We start from the raw sequence: 9,862 nt of genomic DNA, 5'->3' as shown, positions 1-9,862 counted from the left end.
TGTTTACATCAATCTCGTAGTAGTCTTATTTTAATTTGGGTCATTTTGCAGTTTTTATACGGCTAAATAGCATATAAATTACGTAATTCACGTATATATATCAATATTACGTTCAACATTTCGTTTAAAATGCCAGTTTTCCTGCAAATACATTAGAATTTACGAAAGGAATTTCACTACTAATTGCCTACTTTGCGTACTTTTCTACTACCATTTTCGAAACAAGGGATTGCATTCTTGCCCTTTCTCTGTCCTTCGTAAATGCAACCTTTTGTAAGGGAGTGTCAAACCGCAGCTGTCAATAATTATCTAACCTTGTATTATTGAATCATGATTCTGCCCTTTAGAATTTGATAGAAACTTTTAGGTAGCCAGTGACAGCGTAGGTAGCGATATCTCTATCAGTCTTGCCACTCAAATGCTAGTCACTGTTCTTGCAGGGTCCTTATCCCATTCATTACGTCATATAACACGTTATTAATCGCATAATAATATTTGATTGAAAAGAGACAACTTCATATAGTATAATATACTAGCGAATTCCATGTGAAAGAAAGAGAAAACTACTCATACTTGAAACGACTATGCGTTAGTTTTTTTTTATGCCGAGTTTTTGAATTTCTCACACAAACTTTTTGTAGTACTAGGCGTATATAACGCATTAGTTAACAGATAGGGTTCTTACTGGGTTTGTATGTACATACATATACATATACAAACAAAACTTGACGCGTTAGAAAATAAACAAATCTGCACGCGGTGTATGAAATCAAAACTGAAACAAAACACACTTAACTATTTCACTTAACTTTTGTAATTTTACTCACAAATACTTATATAACTGAAGTATATATCAAAAGCAAAAGTGCTCACCGTTGAAAAATGTGCCCCAAACCTGCCGAATCCCGACTTTACTTCGTATAATTTGCAAATAGGTGAAAAATGTGATCGTAGGCGAATCACTTCAACAAATGAAGCTTGAGCCGTAGGCCGCCGATTGATCGCTTTATTGGAGGCGTTGGATATTTGAGTTCTCGTGCTGAGCGTACAGATGGCACGAGGGATGATGTTATGAACTTGCATTTTCGCCTAAAATTCCACTTGAGGTAAAAATTAAATTTTATTCACATCAACATCCGTGTCTCTTGCGGTCACTCATCTTCTATATACTGACAAAATAAAAATTAGAAATTATTCATTATTAGCCGAGGGCATATGCCTTACTAAGAGATCGCTGATAACCTTTCGACATTTGGTGATAATAACATCTATTGGTGCTGATAAAGGTCTACCAAAAACACAAATATGATAAATATCATCACCTACATAGTACATATATATTACCTACATATGTACATGATATGTATGTAGGTATGTAAGGATATTATTTTTAACAATTTAACTAAATTAATACGTTAATATCGAACGAGCATTAGCTGCCAGGGCCATCAGCTCTATAAAGTTATGGTAACACAGTATGAGTCATACTTATGACTAGTATGTTGTTGAGTAAGCTGAATTTATTTTGTATGATATGACAGATTTTGTTATGAATTGTCAATTATGTTTTGACAGTGCTTGGGTATTGCTTTGTACAGTTTTTTAGTTAACGTGATTCTTTAGGTAGAACCGAAGAAGAGTTCAATGAGAGATTTTTGTAATCAGTTGCTGCAATATTTTTCAGATAAAAAGGGTTCATATTAAAAAATTCTGATTCCCACATCACTGACAAAATTCATCGTATGACTATTGTTACAATTTCTGCGCCTGAAACACAATAGGGGTATTCTCTGAGTCTTGCAAAGCCCTTGCATGGTGCACAGATTGCACGGATTGCACGGTTAAAACCGGTTTTCGTATGGGACAGCTTTGCAAACCGTGCAATCCGTGCACCATGCAAGGGCTTTGCAAGACTCAGAGAATACCCCTAATATACACATTGTGGTAGTTCACACTTGCCTTGTTATCTGGTTATATTTTTTATTCAGTGTACAACATTAACACATAAGTGGTATTCATCTAAACCGATAACTTTATCAAGCAGATAATCTTATAAGTTTATGCACTCTGTTACATGAACGACCCACACTCTCTTTTCGTTTACACATGCGACAATAGTCGTGTTTTCTTTGGTTATAAAGCGCAGTGTCACTAACTTTATACTAAATTGGAAAAAATTATATTTACGAGATATCTCTTTAAATAAATGTACATATAACAAGGCTATTTATTTGAAACAAGTTATAAGAAACAATGGCAGAATGTCTGGTTGTGTATGAATTCATTTATCACGGCTACCAAACGTTGCGAATTATCAGTGAAACAAAACAAACAATAATTGACCAGATCTCTATCAGGATCATATCGTTGTTGAATTTGCGTGCAAAATTTGTATGCGGATCCCGATTATTGCCTAAGAAAACATAGCTAGAGTAGCGACAGAGTTTCATTGTCTTCAGTTTATCAAGTTTATTCAATGAAATCGCTGGATAAATTTATCAGAAATGTATAAACGAGTTTCCATACAAATTTTGACAGTTCATTTATAAGGTTTACACAATTATAAGTTTATACGGTTTACAATGCATTTATAAGGTTTGATGAATACCCTTATAGAATAACAATATTTATCCAGATAACCTGATAACAAGGCAAGCGTGAACAACCACATTGTTTCGCCGTTGTCGCGTACTCAGTAGTTCATAACAGGTTCATTCCTTATCTTTTTGGACTAAAATCTGAAAAGTGTCAAAATGCCAGAGCGTAAGCAAAATGCGCTCTTTAAAAGAGAATAACAGGAAAAGTAAAGGAACGCAAAAAACCAAATTTTTATCCAAAGAATGGTAACAACAAAACTAACGTCAAATAAGAACAGAAATGTATGTACAAAACACATTCACACAAGCACAAGCACAATATACACTTACTATATCAATTATTTTTTGCCTCCTTCCAATTTCAATTCATTTCTTTTACTTTTTAGATTATTCTCACTTTTAGCGTATTCTTTAATTTCCGTTAATTTAAATTCAGTTGAGTTTGACACTTTTCAGGATTTTGCCAGAAAAAATTCTTGACTAAATCTGACTACTTCGGACTGATGAGAGTCACTCTCACTGACTGTTGCTCTCTCATGTTTGCTGTCATTTCCGAGTTAAGGAACGCTTTTTGGACTACATCTGACTACTTCGGACTTTTTCTGACTATTTCTGGGAGATAAGGAACGCTCCTAATAATAACAATGACAACTGTGACCATTACAATGCTTAAAATAAATTTGCGGCAATAGTCAGCCGTTGGGAATAGGGCTGTTAAATTGAATATACTTAGCAACCGTGCACAACAGCTGGCTGTGAATTATTTGCAGTAGTGATGGGCGAAATAGCGATTTTTCAGTATCAACAAAGAACTTAGATAACGAGAAGGGACAACTCGATATAATTGTGGCGAAAGTTGCGGTTTTTAATTCAGTGATTTTTTATGGTTATTGCGATCGCTAGTTGTTCTAATAACACAGAAATGTGTAATATTTCTAATGAATCAGTGTTGGTGCATGTAGGGATAATTCCCTACCCGTAGGGATTTCAGTCGAAAAAATTTGTGTAGGGAAGAGGGAAAAGTTGCATTTATTCGCTCAAAAATTGTCATATTTCACTTCGTATTTTATTAATATTTGCAGCAATCTTTACTCGTTGATACAAATTTTGAAATAAAAACTGAAACGCAAATAACGGGATCAAGCAAATCAAACTGCATACTTGAAAATGTCAATATCAAACAACCGTGGAATGATAATGAAAAAAAGCAATATATATACATACGAGTATATTAAGAATGAATAATTAAAAATTGTAAAATCGTCATTTCTACCATCACAGAGAAAAATCACCATTCGCAACTTCTGTTGACTAGCTATTGCCATATCGTCGCCTGGGTAAACGATTGTCGTAAGCGTCATACGTACGTGCGAAACATACGACAATCTTTTACCTAGGTGACGATATGTGATTTTCTTTACCTACGAAATATCTTGCGAGTAGAAAAATCACCCATTACTGATATTGTGGCCTAGCAGTAGCAGTCACTATAAACGATTTTTAAATTACAGTGATAAAATCACCGGTAGAGAAATATCGCTCATCACTAATTCCCTGTGATCGTCATTCGTTCAAAGTACCGAACTAAATAGTCGATTACTTTTAGTTATTTATTAAAGTTTATGGCAAGGAGAACAAAATAAAATATTTTCAACAAATTTATAAATGGAGGGCAGAAGATATAATTTGGTAAAAAACAAACTATTCATGAATATAAACATGTTGTATATAAACAAGGTATCTACCTCCTCAGATTTCACGATACTTTGAAAACGCAGAGGTGCTCATGACCGGGGCTGCGGATATAGAGGCTTTTTTGAACAATATCCCTTCCAGTTCAAGTTCCGAAACGTCATCAAGCTCTGAGGAGTCCGAAGACGAAAAAAGAAAGGCTTTTGAAGATTTTTGTGAAGTTATTGACGGCTATAGCGAAGAGGAGTTTGAATCTCACATGAGATTACGACGTTCAACTGCTGAACTTTTAATCGGTATGGCAGAAAGATGATTTTCATTATCTTATATACTACTACTATTAGTTATGTTTTTACAGAGAGATATGCATCTAGTATTTTACCTAAAACACACTCTGGAGGTAGAGAAAGTCTGCCACCGAAAAAAAGAGTCTTCATATACATCTGGTATTTGAGCAATGCGATAACATTTCGAAAACTTGCTGACTTGTTTCGAGTATCAATATCGACAGTTTGGTCTGCGGTGAACAGTGTCTCTGCATGGATTATCTCAGTCGGTCACGAATATATAAAATGGCCGGAAGGTACTATGGCAAAGGAAATCCAAAAGAAATTTCAGGCGAAAAATGGTATTCCGGGTGTTATTGGGGTTATCGACTGCACGCATATTCGTATAAAAACTCCAAGGGTGAATAAGGAAAATTACTTAAACCGGAAAAATCAATACAGCTTAGTGCTTCAAGCAGTAGTGGATGCAGACAAAAGATTTATCGACATAACTTGTGGCGAACCTGGATCACTGAATGACATCAGAGTTCTACGAAGATCTAATCTTTATGCTACAGCGCAATCAGATTTACAAAATTTATTTCCGAACAACTCATTTATTTTGGGTGACTTGGCTTATCCCTCAACAAGCTGGTTGGTGTCGCCCTTCAAAGAGGACGGTAACTTGACTGAATCGCAAAGACATTTCAACGAAATACACACATCTACTTGTGGGGTTGCGAAAAATGCCTTTGGCTTATTAAAGACTAGATTCAGGAGACTGTTACATTTTACCGAACAAACAAATTTAAACTTTGTTGTCAACATAATTGTAAGTGCTTGTATTCTTCATAATGTGTGTATCGCATCTAATGATTCATGTATAGAAGTTGCAAAAGATGAAGGTTTAGAACCCGGTACGCAAGACGGACCTCTGGAAAGCAATTTCCCCACACATGGTATTCGACGTGATTTACTTTTTGAATACTTACTACAGCATAACAAAATATAAGGAAAAATATAACAAGTAACTTTTCTTCTGCATCAAAAACTAAATTTGGAGATAAAGGGACTTCGCACCTTTTCACCTTTAGATAGCGAAGTAAATTTTAAGCAAAAAACAAAACCGACTTCAATTCTCATATAAAAATTTAAGAGTACCGGTAATTACTCAATGAGCCAATAATCTGATCTAAACCAAATTCTAATAGGTCCACCTCTGAGGTACAACTTTTCCTTTAAAGAAAGAACTATTGAAATCGGTTTACCTGGTCCAAAGTTATGCGATAACATACGATCTATTGATAACCTCCTCCTTTTTTAAATTCGGTTAAAAAGATTCACGACAATGAAACTAAAAACACAAATTCATTTTATTTATTAAATTAAACATCCTAACTAATTTGAAGATTCCTTTTTTAAGGATTCCTTCAGAAGTTCCAGTTTTTTTAATTCAATATCTCTTAAAGTTTCGACAATTGAATTGTGGAATCTTCTTTTCTCATCCAGTTTTTTTTCTGCAATTCTCGTTTTTAATTTTAATTTTTCAGTATAATAACTATCCCGTCCAGTTTTCTTGAGCGCATATGTTTTAGGAATACCCAAACTAATAGTGTTATTTCCTTTATTAATATTATTACTGGAAACTGGCGCAGTAACAGGTGCACTGTTGCCAAAAATCTCCTCCAAGTCTTCCATGTAAGGAACTATGCAAAGGCCAGTACCTGGCTTAACAGTGTTGTCCTTTGCGCCTCTATATGAAGCGTACAATGTGCGCATTTTATTTTCTAACCCCAGTACAGTTGTGGTCGGATCCTAGATAAATTTCTTTAGTATTGATAGAATAAACAAGAAGTAACTTAAACTTACGGTGAAACCTTGCGCTATCATGTCTTCCAAAACATTTGCATATGCAAGCCGCTTTTTCCTTCGATGGATAAACTCCTTTCTGCGCGCTGAGTAGCATTTCAGCAACAACTTGGTTTCATCAAACGTCCATGCCTTGCGCCTCCTTAAATGTTTTGCATTAGATTCAAATTTAAAAAAATATTTGAAATCAAAAATTACTTACGATTTATCTTCAGTTGCCATTTTCTGTACGAATGTCTGTTTAGTTTCGAATTGATAATTATTTAATGCTCTATATTTAAATGGTTTACGAGCTAGACAGCATAGTCTGTGCACTAACCAACATACAGCGAAAACACCAGCATCTGAGTCGAGTTATATACCTTTAGCTCGAAAGTCAAAGGATATAAAGCTAAAATATTTATGTCTGTTTTTTTGTCTATTTTTACAGTTATTAAATATATTTCACTTTGTTTATTATTCTTGAGCGCACCAAAATTCTTCACAGTTTTATTACTAGTCGACAGTGATTTAAGCGAGTTAATAGTTTATTCACTAGTTGTTAGCTGTGTAACGAATCGAAAGCAACATAGAGAGCATGCTGCCAGATGTTACCAGCTTTTTATCATTTTCGAATTATTGTGTAAAAAGCATGGAAAACAAAACCGGAAGAAACGCATAACTTCATACTAGGTGGTTTTCAGTATTTTATAGTCAAATGCTCATTTTCTGACGGTACTTAGCAAATTGCTTTTGAGGACACCCTTTTATTTTCGTAATTTTAATGCTCCTGGATTTGAGCAAAAACTACCATTACCTGTTTTTAAAACTTTCAAGTTTTTGCGTAAGCGCATTTTTTTCGAAATATATATTTTTTTAATTTTGAAAAGAATTGTTAACTACTTTCCTGCTAATTTAGTACTAAAAATCTTATCGTACAAACTACTAAATAATATCGATTTGTTACTCGTTTATGTCAATGTTATCACATCGCTATTCGGAATATCATCAATTTGGCTTTGTTTCGAAAAAACGCGCCGTGATATAAAATGGATATTTTAGATTCGCAACAAGAAAACGATGGAGTAGAATTAATAATTGAGCCGGGATATACATGGAACGAATTACGTGAAAACGTCGCTAATTCCAGTCTTAAAAAGAAATGCGACTTCCTTTTACAAGTTGGCCTCAAACCCGAAGATGTAAGGAATCATTTCTCTTAAGAAAAAAGTTAAATTTTCTCATCTTAGGTGTATATAAAGATACTGGATTTGTTGAATTCTGAACTGAATTTGGATGAAATAACTAACCTCTTCGTAATTGTGGGAACACTTTATTTTATTGAAGCTACGCCTGAGACCATGGAATGGCGTACTCATCTTTTACAGAAAACGTTTAACTATAGCGACACACTAAGCCCCATGCATGTAATAATATAGGGAGTGTCTACTTACACGCGCCACGGTAAAAATTACGCAGAAAGAAGTTCTGTCTCACTTCTCCGGCAACACAGAAAGGAGAATCGTAAGTAGTAGGGGTTATAATCCCTAAGAGCGGCCGGAGGCCACCCTCGCATAAAGAAGTTCTGCCCACTTCTCCGGCAACACATAATCCACTTAATTTTACCGTGGATCTACGGTAAACGTTACCGTGGCGCGTGTGCGTAGACACTGTCAATAATATATTATTCCATATTTTATAGTATAATATGTGTATGTGGCTGTAATTTTGTATTTAGCTCCATTTAGCAACTAAACGACTTTGGACAAACTTAAAAAGGAAAGACACCGATGTCTTCAATATACTGGAGCTCTGCAATCAATTGGTAATCATAAGTGAAACAGCTAGGGCTATCTCCATATGCTTAATGTGGACCATTTTATCTGAAATAACGGAGACACCCAGTGAAATGTATTGTTTTCGTCAGGTAGGATTTTTTATGAAATAAGTGGCTAACTAACAAAACATTAATGCATTTTTTTCTAAACTCAGTTCTCGAAATTGCTGGAAATGCTGAACAATATTGATAGCGAAACCTTGCAAGATGAAGAAAATACTAAAATAGTTTACATTTTGGTTCGTGTATTAAGCTATCTTATAAATGTTACACTTTGTGATGCTCAAAATGAGGATATTATTAAAGCCGGATATCGTATGTACTTCAAATATACCTCTCCATTTTTAAAAAAGCTCCACGAATGGTGCGAAAATTTCAAAAAAACTATAGACTCATGCCCAAAACCAAAGCAAATTCAAGCAGATTGGGATCTCCGAATGATGGTAATGTTAACAGATATATTTAAAGATACATTGAATGAAACTTAATTTTATGTTGCAGATTACTGAACACATTAGCTTTAACATTATTAATGTACTCCAAGACAGAATAGACCATATGAGTGCACCGGATTATTCTTAGTGGAAATACCACAGCTAAGAAGTACACAAATTAAATAAAGTGAGTAAATTTTGTCAAAATTACACTTGTTAGTCCGTTTCCTTTAAAATTACTAAAAATCAAATATACATACTATATGCTTTTAATATTGAAATCAGTAAGGGTATTTACTCGTTCTTCGATTCAAAAGTTCACCACCAAAAGAGCGTTTGCTCAAGAAGATACAACCGGTATTTTTCGACCAAAAATTAGCTTTTCAGATAGTAAATTCTCACAGCAAATGACAGCTACTCAGCTGGGCATTTTCGGATAAACAGCTGATTTCGAAAAAGTCGATAAAATTTAGAGATGAGACGAACTTAAAGGTTGAGTTCCATACAAAGTTTTCAAGCGGTGTGGCTTTCGATGCTCGCCCAAAGGTTTATTGAATAGGTAGCACCAGGCGAATTTATACAAGGTGGTGTTGGGGCGAATTAAATTTTCGCCGCGGTACTACTGAATGTCAAAATGATGTGTTTGTTGTAAACAAGGCGAATTCATTTTACAACAAACATCATTTTGACATTAAGACGTACCTCGTCGAAAATCTAAATTCGCCATCAACACCACCTTGTATAAATACGCCTTGAGGTAGCAGCACCGGTAGCAAGACGAATTTATACAAGGTGGTATTGATGGCGAATTAAATTTTCGCCGCGGTACTACTAAATGTCAAAATGATGTATTTGTTGTAGACAAGGCGAATTCATTTTACAACAAACACATCATTTTGACATTAAGACGTACCTCGGCGAAAATCTAAATTCGCCATCAACACCACCTTGTATAAATTCGCCTTGATCGGTAGCCATACATGAATTCGCCGCCTTGTTCTCCATTGCTAACGAGTATTAAGCGCGGCGAAAATCTAAATTCGCTAGTAAAACCACCCTGTATAAAATCGCCTTGGTATATTACCTACCAGTAGAGAAAAAATCGGTAGAAAGGAGTTACAGAAACGAGCTACAGGGTTTTTTAATTTCATTCGATTCCATTTTATTTTTATTTTTTGACATTTTATT

At 34.8% G+C, this 9,862-nt stretch overlaps 3 protein-coding genes and 1 long non-coding RNA gene across 5 annotated transcripts; 2 read left to right on the top strand and 2 right to left on the bottom strand.

The window, feature by feature from the left end:
- Positions 1 to 715: 715 nt before the first annotated feature.
- On the bottom strand, positions 716 to 9,222 carry LOC108379727 (uncharacterized). The gene is made up of 3 exons (XR_001849508.1): positions 8,935 to 9,222; positions 1,225 to 1,288; positions 716 to 1,169 (listed from the first exon to the last, which is right to left on the bottom strand). It is a non-coding gene; the product is annotated as an uncharacterized LOC108379727 (long non-coding RNA).
- LOC108379723 (putative nuclease HARBI1) lies at positions 3,276 to 5,591 on the top strand. Of its 2 annotated transcripts, XM_017636080.1 has the most exons (4): positions 3,276 to 4,286; positions 4,351 to 4,585; positions 4,648 to 5,387; positions 5,443 to 5,560. In XM_017636080.1, exons 1-4 carry the CDS (start codon positions 4,263 to 4,265, stop codon positions 5,464 to 5,466), a joined length of 1,023 nt encoding a protein of 340 aa, XP_017491569.1. In that variant the 5' UTR covers positions 3,276 to 4,262; the 3' UTR covers positions 5,467 to 5,560. The 2 variants fall into 2 exon arrangements, with proteins under 2 accessions (XP_017491569.1, XP_017491568.1); XM_017636079.1 differs by having other exon boundaries at positions 4,648 to 5,591.
- On the bottom strand, positions 5,905 to 7,273 carry LOC108379725 (uncharacterized). Its single transcript, XM_017636082.1, has 3 exons — positions 6,627 to 7,273; positions 6,425 to 6,566; positions 5,905 to 6,370 (listed from the first exon to the last, which is right to left on the bottom strand). The coding sequence occupies exons 1-3, from the start codon at positions 6,644 to 6,646 to the stop codon at positions 5,954 to 5,956; spliced, it is 579 nt and encodes a 192-aa protein (XP_017491571.1). The 5' UTR covers positions 6,647 to 7,273; the 3' UTR covers positions 5,905 to 5,953.
- LOC108379724 (uncharacterized) lies at positions 7,377 to 8,955 on the top strand. Its single transcript, XM_017636081.1, has 5 exons — positions 7,377 to 7,605; positions 7,654 to 7,830; positions 8,142 to 8,330; positions 8,396 to 8,683; positions 8,742 to 8,955. The coding sequence occupies exons 1-5, from the start codon at positions 7,453 to 7,455 to the stop codon at positions 8,820 to 8,822; spliced, it is 888 nt and encodes a 295-aa protein (XP_017491570.1). The 5' UTR covers positions 7,377 to 7,452; the 3' UTR covers positions 8,823 to 8,955.
- Positions 9,223 to 9,862: the final 640 nt, after the last annotated feature.

Source organism: Rhagoletis zephyria, unplaced genomic scaffold (assembly GCF_001687245.7).
Source record: "Rhagoletis zephyria isolate East Lansing unplaced genomic scaffold, Rhagoletis_zephyria_1.1 Rzeph_scaffold_17189, whole genome shotgun sequence".
In the NCBI taxonomy this organism is placed as follows: domain Eukaryota; kingdom Metazoa; phylum Arthropoda; class Insecta; order Diptera; family Tephritidae; genus Rhagoletis; species Rhagoletis zephyria.
The sequence above is the reverse complement of the archived record's forward strand: the minus strand, read 5'-3'. Positions and strand labels throughout refer to the sequence as shown.